Source organism: Prionailurus bengalensis, chromosome E1, assembly GCF_016509475.1.
Source record: "Prionailurus bengalensis isolate Pbe53 chromosome E1, Fcat_Pben_1.1_paternal_pri, whole genome shotgun sequence".
Lineage (NCBI taxonomy): Eukaryota > Metazoa > Chordata > Mammalia > Carnivora > Felidae > Prionailurus > Prionailurus bengalensis.
The window spans coordinates 59,862,135-59,875,203 of NC_057347.1; the positions used below are offsets into that span (position 1 = coordinate 59,862,135).

The 13,069-nt window shown below is 61.0% G+C and overlaps 3 protein-coding genes and 1 long non-coding RNA gene across 4 annotated transcripts; 2 read left to right on the forward strand and 2 right to left on the reverse strand.

Moving 5' to 3' along the window:
- Positions 1-289: 289 nt before the first annotated feature.
- Positions 290-3,458, reverse strand: PDE6G (phosphodiesterase 6G). The gene is made up of 4 exons (XM_043585379.1): positions 3,349-3,458; positions 1,730-2,006; positions 1,279-1,319; positions 290-890 (listed from the first exon to the last, which is right to left on the reverse strand). The coding sequence occupies exons 2-4, from the start codon at positions 1,873-1,875 to the stop codon at positions 814-816; spliced, it is 264 nt and encodes an 87-aa protein (XP_043441314.1). The 5' UTR covers positions 1,876-2,006; positions 3,349-3,458; the 3' UTR covers positions 290-813.
- Positions 3,459-3,603: 145 nt separating this feature from the next.
- On the forward strand, positions 3,604-5,756 carry LOC122485948. The gene is made up of 2 exons (XR_006297987.1): positions 3,604-4,359; positions 5,593-5,756. It is a non-coding gene; the product is annotated as an uncharacterized LOC122485948 (long non-coding RNA).
- Positions 5,698-7,214, reverse strand: OXLD1 (oxidoreductase like domain containing 1). Its single transcript, XM_043585376.1, has 2 exons — positions 7,100-7,214; positions 5,698-6,291 (listed from the first exon to the last, which is right to left on the reverse strand). Exons 1-2 carry the CDS (start codon positions 7,157-7,159, stop codon positions 5,872-5,874), a joined length of 480 nt encoding a protein of 159 aa, XP_043441311.1. The 5' UTR covers positions 7,160-7,214; the 3' UTR covers positions 5,698-5,871.
- Positions 7,215-7,310: 96 nt separating this feature from the next.
- On the forward strand, positions 7,311-12,478 carry CCDC137 (coiled-coil domain containing 137). Its single transcript, XM_043585373.1, has 6 exons — positions 7,311-7,517; positions 7,879-8,012; positions 9,313-9,535; positions 10,791-10,873; positions 11,004-11,083; positions 11,254-12,478. Exons 1-6 carry the CDS (start codon positions 7,366-7,368, stop codon positions 11,476-11,478), a joined length of 897 nt encoding a protein of 298 aa, XP_043441308.1. The 5' UTR covers positions 7,311-7,365; the 3' UTR covers positions 11,479-12,478.
- The last annotated feature ends 591 nt before the right edge of the window (positions 12,479-13,069 follow it).

The following is a 13,069-nucleotide window of genomic DNA, read 5'->3' on the forward strand; positions in this document are numbered from 1 at the left end:
CAGGGCTAAGCATCCCTCTTCCCGGCAGGAGCTGTGGCTGGGCCCCATCCACCCCCTGGCGGGTGGGCTCCGGCAGCCGGGCGTGCGCGCCCTGCCCCCCAGCGTGTCTGGCCTTGCCGGGCGTACCCCCAGCCACCACAGGCCCAGACTCAGCGCCTCGTGGGCGTCCCTCCCCCTCAGCCCGGCCAGGCCCCTGCGGCCCCCAACACCCTGCACCTGTACCCGTGCACTCCGGCTGGAGACCCACACCTTTGGGCCCTGCCCGCACCACGGCACACTCTAGACGAGCGAGGGGAGGCATGCTGACTTTATTTTGCAACACGGACAGCAAGCATGGGCCGTGGCGGGGAGGTCAGGTTTCCTGCTGGCGTGATGGGTTTGGAGGGGTGCCGCGCTCTTCCTGATGCCACCGGGACACCGCCCCCCACCCCTCCCCCGCCACCAACCCAAGGGCACCAGCTGGGAAGGACTGGTGAGGGGGGCTTGTCCTCACCACCAGATAGCAGGACGGGAGCAGGGGGTGAGGGACATTTCTGGGAGCCCTGCCCTGGCTTTCCAGCCCTAAAAGAAGATCTGCGGGCCTCTGGAAGTTAAGCAGGGCCTGACCGGGCCCGAGATGTCCTGCAGGGAGACGGGGGGCTTCTGGTAACTAGCATCTAGGGTCCCAAGGTTGTCACCTTGCAAGGGTCTCCAAACACAAACTGGACAATCTGGACACCCTCGGGGGGATGGGCTTCCTCACAGGAATCCTGACCAGGGGTCGGAGCGGGCAGCGGGGGGTAGGGCCCTGGGACTCCGGGTCAGGCTCTCGCGCTAGATGATGCCGTACTGGGCCAGTTCGTGCAGCTCCAGGTGGTTGAAGGCCTCCCATGGGCAGATGACCGTAATATCTGCAGGAGAAGGGACAGTGGGACCAGGAGGGTCACGGCCCCAGGGGCCACCATCCCCTCAGGGGGTGAGAGAAGTCCTGGGTGCAGAGCCCTCCCCACCGGGGCACGCCAGCCGGAGCGGGCCGGGTGGAAGACAGTGGGTGCAGTAGGCCAGGTGGAGAGAGGGACGGCAAGAGCTCCCCATGCCTTTCCAGCCCCTCCAAGTCCACAGTGAACCCACCGAACGGGAGGTCTAAAGCTCGATATTGGGGCAGAGAACGAAGGACAGGCTTGGGGCGGCGCCCTAGATAAGCTTCTGCCAGAGGAAGGAGAGGAAGGGTGGGACGGCAGGCAAGCCCACAGGTGGGGGAGTGGGGGGGACCTGGGAAGACCCTCGAGGACATCATACCTGTTCCCAGGCCTTCCATTCCAGGGATGTCATCCCCAAACCTATAGGACAGAGTGGTGAGGGCCAGCGGCCAGGAAAAGAGGAGTGGGGGTGTGTGGGGGGGGTGTTCATGCCCTTGACCGCAGACCCCTGAGTCGCCCAGCGTGCCCTGGCTGTGAGTGTGTGTGCAGGGACACACGTCAGTGGTTGGCCTGTGGCTGAATCCCTAGGTGGCAGTGAGCACAGTCTCCAGACCCATTTGGCAGTAACAGGTAGAGGGGGACAGGAGCCCCGGAGCCCTCCCGCACCCCCACGCTGAGGGGGACCCTCAGGCCCTCCAGAACCACCCCACCCTATTAGGATGATGGGACCACCCTCAGCCAGGACAGGACAGCTGAGCACCCACTCAAAGTGTAGCCCCGCCTCCTTCCTGTGTAGCCTGGGGCTGGGCCCCTCCCCAAGCCTTGCTTACCCTTGGACGCCTTTCTTGGGGGGTTTGCTCTTGAACTGCCTGGTTTGCCGCTGCTTAAATTTGGGGGGCCCTTTCCTGGGAGTGACAGGCCCCCCAATCACCCTGGTGGCAGACCGGATCTCGGCCTTGGGTGGCTCCAGGTTCATGGCCAGGACGGCGGAGACCTCTGGCTTCTAGACTTCCTCACGCTGTGGGCTGGGGGCACACCAGGCTGGTGGGGGGAGGGGACGCCAGTCAGCCCCCTTGCAGGCCTCAACCCAGAAGAACAGAGGAAATCCTGAAACACGAGATCCTGGGCATGACCCCGACAACAGCCCCCTCTCATCTCCAGGTGGGGCTCCAGCTGGGGTCAGGCAGAGGGAATGAGAGTCGTGGGTGGCCCTGCAGGTGCACCCCCCCTCGGGCGGGTGGGGACACTCTGTCTCATTCCCGGTGGCATGCCAGGCAGCTAGTAGTGTCAATGAAGAACGACTGAGAAAGGGAGGGCAGCGGGCTGGCCAGGGAGGGTCGTGTCTCAGAACAAGTCCAGAGCTCAGCTGTGCAACCCTCCCCTCCACCCCAGCAGCTTCCTCTCTCAACTAGTAGACTCTTTCACCCCCCACCCCACCCCCGGCCACTCGCTGTGCTGAGGGACTGCTCCGGGCACCAGTGCCACCTGCTGGTGTCCCTGAACCCACTGCATAGGGTGACCTCCCCTCTGCCCCTCCCGCAGAACCTCTCCCTGGATGTCCTAAGCCCCCTGACCCTGCTCAAGGGCAACTCAGCTTCCCCTAAGCCTATTAGCTCCAGAGGGAGACCCTAATCCCTCAGGGCCACTGTGAGCCTGGAAGGTTCTGGGGCTAAGCACATGACACAGACAGGAGCCCCTGGCACTGGATACCCCAGGCACCGCCTCTTGGGACCCATCCCTGGTATTGTGGGCTGCAGTGCCTGAATCCAGCCTTGGGCCACTGCCAGCTGCCTGCTAGAGCACCAGGGCTGAGACTGGCAGGCGAGAACAGGTGGGCCCACCCCGAGGAAGGCTGGGTGGTGGGTGTGGGCACCCGGTACCAGGGGGACCCCACCATGGACCTTCCCTCCCTAAGATTCCGCCTCCATGCCAAGAGGACGTGCACGGGGCCCAAGGTGCATGGCAGCGGGCCTGGTGGTCCAGGCTGCTCAGACCTTGTGATGCCCACTCCTCACAGCCTAGACGGTGTAGGCTCAGCCAGACCCTGCCCCAGTCCCAGGCCGTGGGCCTGGTGTGCGCAGCCCTGGCCCAGACCGAACTCCTACTCTCAGATGCTGGCCTCATGGAAACCGCCGTCTAAGCTCTCCCAGCTGCCCCGGCCCCAGCCCAGCCTGTGGCTGATGCCCACTCAAGTTGGCTGGGAGTGTGTGGCCCAAGGTCCCCGGACCATTGCTGGCCTTGGGGGCTGCCTGCAGCCACTGTTTGATATGGGGGAGCTGAAAGTGATTGGCTGGGCAACCTCTCTGAATAGGACAGCAGGCAGACCCCCACAGACCCAGTCCTCACTCTGGTGAAAAGCCCGCCAGCTCCCCATCCTCGGGGCAGATCCCCACCAACACCCTTGGGTAAGTGGCCACCAAGAAAGGCAACCAGGAAGGTCACTACTCACCACGCACTGGGCAGGTCTCAGGGGGCCATGGGTGTGAGTGACCAGGTCTCCCTCAGCAGGGTGCGGCTGGAAATTTATCCTGCCTCCGGCTAAACCGATTAGGATCGTTCCCTGACGCTACACTAATGAGATCATCAGGGCCATTCGGAAGGGCAGAGGGAGGGCGCCACCTCAGAGGATTCAGGGAGAGGAGGGAAGGGGCTCGGGTGTGGTCTGGGGCCCAAGGCATGAGCCAGGGATGTGGTCGGGACAAGGGATACGAGGTGCGATCACAAACAGCTGGGGACAGACAAGACCCTCTCCTGAAGCTGCTCATCTCTGAAGCGAAGAAGAAACTGGCTGCTGTCCTGGGTCTCCCCTGCTTTCCATCCTCCGACTTGTAAAGAAACTGCCTTCATGGCCCCCAAGTCCCGCATAGTGTGGCCACTATCCACTTCTCTGACTTCATCTGTATCCCTCCCCCTTTGCACCGGCTGCCCCCTCCGGTGGGTGTATTCTGCACCTGTCCTCGTTCCCCTAGCTCCCTCTTCAGAGCTCCGCACCAGGATTCCTTCCTTAGGATGACCCCTCAGGCTAGACCAGGATACGTATTTCACAGGACCTCATGGCAACTGGAACTTTCCTTCATCACTCTTACGTGGTCGTTCGTCTGAGCAATGCTTGTGTTAACCTCCGTCTTGCACGTTCCAGTGGAGTGGGGCAGACGTTTCTATTGGACCCCAGCGGCTAGCCCAGTGCCAGAACGTCACAGATGAAGTACCTGGGAAACAAACAGATGCACAAGGGCGAGATCCACACCCGCATGCGTCTCAGCAAGCCTGGTGTTATGCTGCCCTGGCACAATTGCCGCGTTCCACGTGCAGGAGGGGCCTGCCTCGCTGCCAGGGCCAACGCCAGTGGCTTCTTGATGGGGACAGCTCACATCACACAGGCCTCTGCTAGGACTGTTGAGCTCTGAAGCGAGGCCAACTGAGTAGCATGCACTTAATGTGTACGTACGTGCCTACACGGGTACGTATACAAAACCTCTATAAATCTGATTTTTTTAACATCTATTTTGAGAGTGGGGGAGAGGCAGAGAGAGAGGGAGAGAATCCCAAGCAGACTCTGCACTGTCAGCACCGATGCTGACGTGGGGTTTGATCTCATAAGCCATGAGACTATAACCTGAGCCAAAACCAAGCTTCGGTCGCTTAACTGACTGAGCCACCAGGCACCCCATAAACCTGAATTGTTGAGAAAAATACAGAAAACCTCTATGTCTCTGAGATAAGCTACCCCTTCAGGGAGGCCCAGAGCCCACCAAGCCTTGCTGTGCTGCTGTCTCGGGAAAATCTTTCTCTTCCTGGGCCGTTTTTCAGTCTGTGTGAGGATGCGGTTAAATTAGATGTTCTGAGATATAATCTAATAAATGTGTCACCATAAATCTGGTTTCTCTGAACCAATCAAAACCCTGTTTCTGGAGGGCACTCAGCTGTTCGGAAAGACGGCCTAAGCCACAGGGGTCTCACTAGGCTCACATGTTCTCCCACTCCCTGGCCCACACATCGCCATGTGATACACTAGCTTTCCATTAAAGCCCCTACCTGGGAAGACCTACCAGCTCAAACCTCTCACCAAATTCTAGTACAATCTTAGCTTTTTCTTTAAATGAGAAGAGATAAAACAGGCATAAATTCTTTTAACCCCCCGCCTCGTCCAGGCTGCTCGTATCAGCGCTTGGAAATGCTGGGGGAGGGACAGAAGGTGGGACAATTTCCATGCTGGCGGTGAGCAGGAGAGGTGGGCAGTGAGGACCCTAAGACAAAGTCCTACCTGGGCTGGATGGTCCAGCAGCCAGGTCTGCAGCCGACCTGGCTGGTTGCCTGGAGGCTGATTCTAGGGCTGATGCGCTGGCCAATCGCCCCGATCCTCGGAGCTAAGTGCGTTGGAAGGACTGAAGGCTCAGGCCCCAGCGGTGTATCTACCGCCTCCCCCCTGGCTGAATGGGTATCTCCCCAAGGATCCCTGCAGCTGGAACAAAGGGGCCCTTCCGAGGCTGCCCGCGGGCGTTCATGCCTGCTAGAGGCCTTGCCAATAGCAGCTTCGAGGGACCAGATGGCCCTCCCTCTGCTGCAGCCCTGAGAATAACCAGAGCTGACCTCGGGGCAGGACTTCTGGGACGCTGGGAGGCAGAAGGGGGTTCCTGGGGTCGTCGTCACATAATCATTCAAAAGAATGGAGCTTACGTAGTTACCCTTACAGGTTGGTAAAGCTGTAGGCCCTCATCGAATGCTCGATTGCAACCTGTACCGTCTTTCTGTGACAACGCAACGTCAGTCCTGCAAACGACAACACGGAAGCCTCCGGTCTGAGCACCACAGAGAACTTATTTATTCCCAGATGAGGTCAATAAATAATTCTTCCTACTCCTGTCTGGCACCAGCCTCGCGAAGGGCTGTGAATGAAGCTCCGTGTTGCTTCCCGAGGAGGAAGGAGCTGCCAGGCCGGGGCCTGTCTGCGTGCGGGTGTGGGCAAGCCGGCTCAGCCTCCACTCCTCGCTCGGAGCTGGATCTCCATCCTGAGGAAGGCCTTGAGGTTCTCGTCAGCCACGTGTTCCTCCAGGGCGGCCAGGGCCCGCTCCCCGCCATCCTGGTAGTGCTGCAGCAGCGCATCCGCATACTCCACCCACACGCACTTGGGGCAGCCACTCATGCAGCAATTTGTGGGGGGTTCGAGCCCGGGGGGCAGGGGAAATGGGGGTTCCAAGGGGCCCCCGCCAGGCAAGGAGGACTTGTGCTGCCTGGTGCCCTCCGCACTGGACTGAGAGCCCACCTCCACGTGGTCCTTCCCGAACTCTCCGTGGCCTTCCCGGGCTTGGACCCAGGCACAGTGCTGGTAAAGAGTGCTGCTGCCTCCAGGAAGCCTTCGGCACCAGCCCCAGCTGGAGAGTCGCCGTGGCCCCTAAGGAGACAGAGGCTGGTAAGGCCTTGCCTGCCCCCGGCTCCAGGGGAATTTCGGCCCCTGTCATTGGCAGGGGGCCCCAGGTGCTTCTCCACTCCCTCATTTCCCATGAGACCTTACACAAGTTACTTCACCTCTAGACTCAGTTTTCCCTCTGTAAAGTGGACATAAGGGCTGCTATAACACACAACTCATGAGAAATGCTGGCTTCGGGTACAGGCACTGGGTGCGCCCTCCAGCAGATGGTGGTGTGGGGGGTACCTTGGCACCTCCAGCTAAGAACGCTCTGCTCCTTTGGCAGAATGGGGGCGGGGCGGGAGCCTGTGAGCTCCGGCCGCACAGCTGCTTCTCCCTCTCCAACCAGCGCAGCCGCGTCCCTGTCCTACCAGCCTGATTGCGGACACCGCCCCTTCATCCCTGTTTTCCCCCAGGTCATCCCCCAAAGGCTCCGAGGGCAGCCCTCCCGCTTCCTATCCGTTCTCCGGTCCCAGGGTCCCCTCCCCTCTCCACTGTGTCTGGGGCCCTCAGCACTGACAGACGCGGCCCTGACTCTATTTATCCATTTCCCTAACTCTTGCGAGGAGCATCAGCTCCTTGTTCACCGCAGCTTCCCCAAAGGGCTCGCACACAGCGGGCGCGCAAGGGACACTGCTGAGCGGGTGGGTCCAGCGCAGGGCGGTCCTTCCCGTGGAGCCAGGGCAGGCAGCCACGGTCCCCTGCAGGCGGGGAAGGCAGGACGTCTCCAGTCCCTGCCGGCCCCGGCCTCCCGAACGCGCCCAGCCCCGGCCCCCGACCCGCTGGTACTTGCCGGACGCCGGGCAGCGGCGGCCAGCGCCCGGCCTCCCTCCGCCAAGCTCCGGAGCAGCATCACACACGGCCCGACCCACGCACACGCGCGCCTCACCCCGCCCACCGAGGCGAGAGGGGCGGCCATTCTGGCCAATCCTGGCCCGCCAGGAAGCGGCACCGCCCCAATGGGCGCGGGGCTGAGCGCAGGAAGCGGAAGTGGCGGTCGTGGGGCGGGACTGTGCGGAAGGGCGGAAGTGGCTTCTTCCTGGAGCGCCCGGCGTGCAGATGGCGGGAGCCCGGCGTAGAGGGGCTGCTACGGTGGGGACGGCGGGGCCTGGGGGTCCGGGGCGGCCGCAGGGGAGAAAGCAGCGGCCGCAGGGGAGAAAGCAGCAGCTGCCGGGGAAGCAGCGCTCGGCGCCGTGGCCCGGACCGCGCAGGTGGGTCTCTACCCGGCCCCCGCTGTGTCCGTGCCATGGGCGCGACGGGGGACCGGCCGGGTGAGGGAAGGCGTGAGGGTCTCCAGCGTGGAGGCACTAGCCACCTTCCGGGGTGCCGTGTTTGCCATCCTAGTGGAGGTCAGGGACGAGTCCTCCTGGGGCTGTGGGAGCGGCCCTCCACCCCAGCGTCCTGCGAGAACGCAGCGCAGGGACGGTCTGCGGTGAGGATGCCTCCTTGCCTGGCACGCACCCCAGCAGCCAGGTGGCCTGCGAAATTCCCGTCCCAGGCCCGGCTTCAGTTCCTCTGATTCTGCTTATGCCGAGCTTAAGTCTCGTCTCACCCTCCTGTTCTCCCTCCCAGCAAAGAAAAAAAGAAAGTAAATTGCAAGCCCCAAAACCAGGACGAACAGGAAATCCCTTTCCGGCTCCGAGAGATTATGAGGAGCCGCCAGGAGATGAAAAATCCCATCAGTAACAAAAAGAGAAAGAAAGAAGGTAACGCGCAGGCCCATGCTGGGTGGTAATAAAGCTTTGTGTGTTTGAATCCACTTGCCGTGTTTCAGGCAGAAGAAATCTGCCAGGACCCAGTGGTTTGAGGGTGCAGGAACATGTGGGGGCACTAACCAAGGGCTGGTGTCACCAGGGCCAAAGAGGTGGCTGGCAGCAGGTGGTAGTGTGGTTTCAGATGAGGCTCCAGAACAACCCCAAGGGGCCTCCTGTGAGGATCGTGGATTCCCCTCCCAGAAGTAGTGGAGATCCATCAGAAGAGAGATCACTGTGTAACAACTGAGGGGGTGGACACGACAGGCCAGTGAAGCTCTTGCAAGTGAGAAATGGCAGTTTCTCGGATGGGGGTGCGGAAAGGATGGTGCAGCGAAGTGGATGTTTTCCGGAGGTTAAGGAGAGAATTGATCGGACCCCCCTGAGAAACTTACCTTTCCAACCCTCACTCAAGGCCACGCTGGGCGCCCACCTGTCAGCCTCTGCCAGAAACAACACTCAGGGCGTTTGAGGGGGATGGAGTCCAGCATGTTCTGTGTATGTAAATGTTTTGCCAAATGTGAGATTGATTTTACAGCAGTGCTGTTCTAGAATTTCTCTGTAAACCTCCTGCTTTTCATTGGGGTTACGTGACTGCCAAAGAGAACGTGAGAGAGGCACGGAAGGGGAGAATTGGAGGAGGCGCGCTGGCCCCAGTGGCAGATGGCACACTTTGAACTGTGCCCTCCTGAGCTGGCCCTCGTTTTTGGTTATTTAAGAGCTGTATGCTCACGTACGCGGTAAATCAAGCAGTTCTGAGAGGTATGAGGCCCGGCATAGCCTGGCTCCCTGTCTCTGAATCCTGCTGTCACCCTTTGAGACAAAGCACCGTTCATCTTGCCAGATGCCTTCCCGAGAGAGAGGGTCTGCCTATTTTCACGTGTTAACGGCGGTAAAGCTATGCCTCCATCCCGTGCTTTGCTTACTGTCCTCGATTTGTGTGATAAAGTCTTCGCACGAACATAGGGTGCTCCCTCGAGCAGCCATGTTTTGATAGACGTTTAGGTTATTTCCTGTTCTGTTTTTCAGCCGAGCCGTGGTGGACGTCTTTGACGTGGAGCGGTGGGCCACGGGGATCCCATCCGCAAGGGTGCCCGAGCTGGGCATCGTGAATCCTCTCTAGCTACTGTGGTTGGGCTGCTCCCACTGGGTCTGGTCTTCCTTCCCCGTGGCCTGGGGCAGAGGCACCAGCACGTGCAGCCAGCCTGGCACCGTCTCCCTCCTGCCCCTCACCCCACGCCCGCTTTGTCCTCAGCCCGGATGGCCTTCAGAAAGACATTGGAGAAGGAAGCAAGAGGAGTGGAGCCAGACATTGCTGTCCCCAAATTCAAGCAGAGGAAGTGGGAGTCTGACGGGGCCTACATCCGGCGTATGGAGCAGGAGGCCCAGCATGTGCTTTTTCTCAGCAAGAACCAGGTGGCCCGGCAGCCTGAGGTGCAGGCGGCTCCCAAGAAGGAGAAATCAGAGCGGAAGAAAGCGTGAGTGGGGGCGGGGTAGGGGCTGGGGTCCCACGACTGTCTCCTGCAGTGTCAGAATGGGGAGCGCAGTAAGAAGTGAAAAGCTGGTCAGTCGGTGAGTGTTCTCTCTACACCCGAGCCTCTTAACCTTGGGGTGCAGGGAGCCTCTAAACCCACGGAACTCTGAAGGCCTAGCTCTGTCTTTGCCTTTCTCTGGAAAAGCATCCAGGGGGCCCAAGAGCCAGCTGAGGTCAAGGGCCGGCCGTCCTCCTGGCCAGTTGCAGTAGGGAGGTGGAGAAAAGACGAGGCCCCGTGCTCTCTCGGGAGGGCTTGCTGAACACCAGGGGACCATGCCGCCTCTGCCGGAGATCGGTACTACATGTGGGGTTCCCACGCAGCCCCGGGGTTCCCCTGCCTCTGGCTGGGAGATGCCACGTCATCTCTGAGCGCCTTCAGCTGTGCCATATGCGCAAGTTCTGTGACCTCTCTCAGCTCCCGTGTCCTGTCCGCAAAGTAGGGACACCAGCATCTCCAGGGGGTTCAGGCGGCATCTGGGGCCAGGGGGAGCCCGCTGCCAGTTGCTGCTCCCCTGCCTCCCAGCCCTGGAGTCTGGGAAGGAAGCCACGTGCCACCTCCCTGGGCTTGGGGGCCGGAGCTGGGAGGTGGTTTTGACAAACAAGGGCTTTTCGAGATGTTTCTGCCATAGCTGCGGCTTTTGAGCCGCACCAGCCCGGGCTTCATCAGCAGTGCCCTCAGCACCTATGAGTTGGGGATGGTCTGCAGCCTCGTGGGGCTTCCCCGTCTGAGCACTCTTTGTGCTTGTAGTCGGGTCAGGTGACCAGAAGCCCATCACAGGAAACCTGTCCCACGACCGTCTGGAGCCGCAGCGATGCCCCGGACACAGGGCCGCTTTGTGAGACCCTTTAGACACAGTCGCACAGCTGACACTCGGGGCCGGTCATCCTCTGGGGTGGGGGCACCATCCCCGGCCTCCACCTGAGGTGCCAGGAGCGCTCCCACCCGCTGTGACAACCCAGAACATCTCTGGATGTTGTCATACGTACCCCGGGGCACCGTCGCCCCCACTGAGAACCACTGACTTGGAACTCTGGGCGCCTGCCGTTCGGAGCCCTCTCTGGCGCACAGCTGTGGGGACACGGTGGCAGCTCACTGGGGTCCACTCTAGGGCACCCTCCCGGGCAGGGTGATCTCCACCTTCGGAATCCAGAGAAACGAGAGTTTAGGAATCTGAACAGCATCGTGCTTTCTTCCCCAGGTTCCAGAAACGGCGACTGGATAGAGTCCGGCAGAGAAGGGAGGAAAAGGCAGCAGAAAGGCTGGAGCAGGAGCTGCTCCGAGGTGGCTCTTCCTGAAGCGACTGCGTCGGCCTCGGGCCCCGCTGTCTTCCCGGGGTCAGCAGTGGGGGGTCAGCGGATGGGGCCGCGGCTGTGTGGGCAGAGGCCTCACTTGTGCTCCTCTGCCCCTGCAGACACGGTGAAGTTTGGCGAGGTTGCCCTGCAGCCCCCAGAGCTGACCGCCCAGCCCAGGATGAGCAGGGGCGGGGGCCAGGTGAGCAGGGGCGGGGGGTGGCCCTGTGTGTCCCCCGGCGCTGCCGGGTCCACGGCCTACAGACGGAATGCTGCGTTCTCCCCGGGCGTCCAGCTGTCAGACCAACGTGGGCCCTTCCTCATCTCCTTCCTTCCCGAACCTGTGCCTCAACTTCTATCTCTGTTCTTTAGCCTGGGAAGAAATCGCTGATGCTGAGGATGCTTCTGAGCCCGGGTGGTGTGTCCCAGCCTCTGACCGCGTCGCTGGCCCGACAGCGGATCGTCGGGGAGGAGAGAGAGCGGGCTGTGCAGGCCTACCGGGCACTAAAGACACGGCAGCGGCAGGCGGCTCAGTCCCCACGGCCACCCCGTTCACCCCACCCCGCTTCCAGGAACAAGGCAGAGACCTGTCTGTGACTGTGCGACCAGGGCCTCCACACCTGGGTCGGGGAGGACACGTAGATGGCCTGTACACAAGGGTCCTTTCCCTGGAGCACACTGGGACTCCCAGGCCCCCGTGTACTGGCTCTCGAGTGTAGAACAGGGCTCCAGGTCTCTGCTCTCTCGTTTTTTCCTCCCCGAAGAGGGCTCTTCTGTGCCTGACCGTCTGCTGGGCCATCTCCCAGAGGGCACTGTCCATCCCAAGTCCCCAGAGACAGACCAGCACCTGTTTGGGACACAGCCAGTGGGGCATCACGCACGGCTTTGTGCTGAACACACAGGTCTAGCCTGAGACAACCCACGGTCACTTCGGGGAGGGCCAGTCCCGTAATCCTGTCCTTAAATGCCGACTAACTGTAGACACTGCAGACTTGGCCAGCCAAGCCGATAACTGGGGCCCCGTTGGGTTCAACAGCGCAGCACAGGTGGAAACACAGCCTAGGTGGGGGTGGGCTCAGCGCCTCGGCCACCTGGACCCTCTCCTGGTGCCTTGTCCCTGATGCCACACCTCCATGTGGAGTGGGTTTGAGGAGGTCTGTTCCTGGCGTCCCCAAGGACTCGGGGGAGAGAAGAGCAGGTGTGAAGCAGCTTGACGGCAAGGACAGTACCCTGGCCCCACGACTTTCTTGTAGTTAAAAAGGCTGTGTGAGAATTCCTGCCAAAGGAGGGAGCCCCAGATGCTCTGAGGGTGCTCAGCTGTAGGACTGGGGGGGCGGGGGTTGAACATTAAGGGGAGGAGTCCTGCTCACATCCCTGTGAAGGCACCTGGCTCCTCCCTCGGCCTCACCAGCTCAGGTGCCTCTGGCTGGCAGAGCTGGGCTGGGACAGCTCAGGAAGTGCTGTCTCCACCTTGGCCAGGGTGGCCCTGCACGACATGGGGGGGGGGGGGGGTTTCTGTGGGATCCTTTTTTGCCCTTCCCTAAGTTTGTATCCCTTACAACATTTTCAAATCAAGAAATTTTACATTGAGGCTGTATTTGAGATCAGAGCTATTACCTTCTCAGGAACGTGTTTCTGTGTGGCAGGGCCCGTCCCCTGCATGGGGTGGCAGGGGTGCTGGCTGCCATTACTGTAGGCAGGGGTCCCGCCCAGAGCGCAGCAGGTAGGCAGGGGCAGGACCAGGGGTGAACACAGTCCCTGAGAAATACCCACGTCCCTGGGCTCCTCGCCAAGCATGGCACAAAAGCAGGAAGGTAGAAATGGGTTGTGGTGGGAGGAAATTTGCCTTTCAAAACCGAGTTCACGTGTCAGCTTTGCTCAGGCCTGTCAGTCACCCCCAAACTCACCAACTCGGCCCATGGCTTTGCCGTGAGAGATTACCAGGCCCATATCTCAGAGATGGACCCTGAGCCGGGGGTCGCCCTTAGAGACAGAACAAAGTGCATGTCCCCTGAGCGCACGGAGCTCTCTGAAGGTGGGAGGTGTGAGGAAAGCCCATTCACCCTGGATGTCAGGTTGTCCGTGACATCCACCAGGACTCGCCCACGGGATGGAGACCACCGCGTCTACAGCCGCACAGTGGGACCCCTGGAGCAGTGGTGCCCTTCCCAGAGAGGAGGGGGTTTGT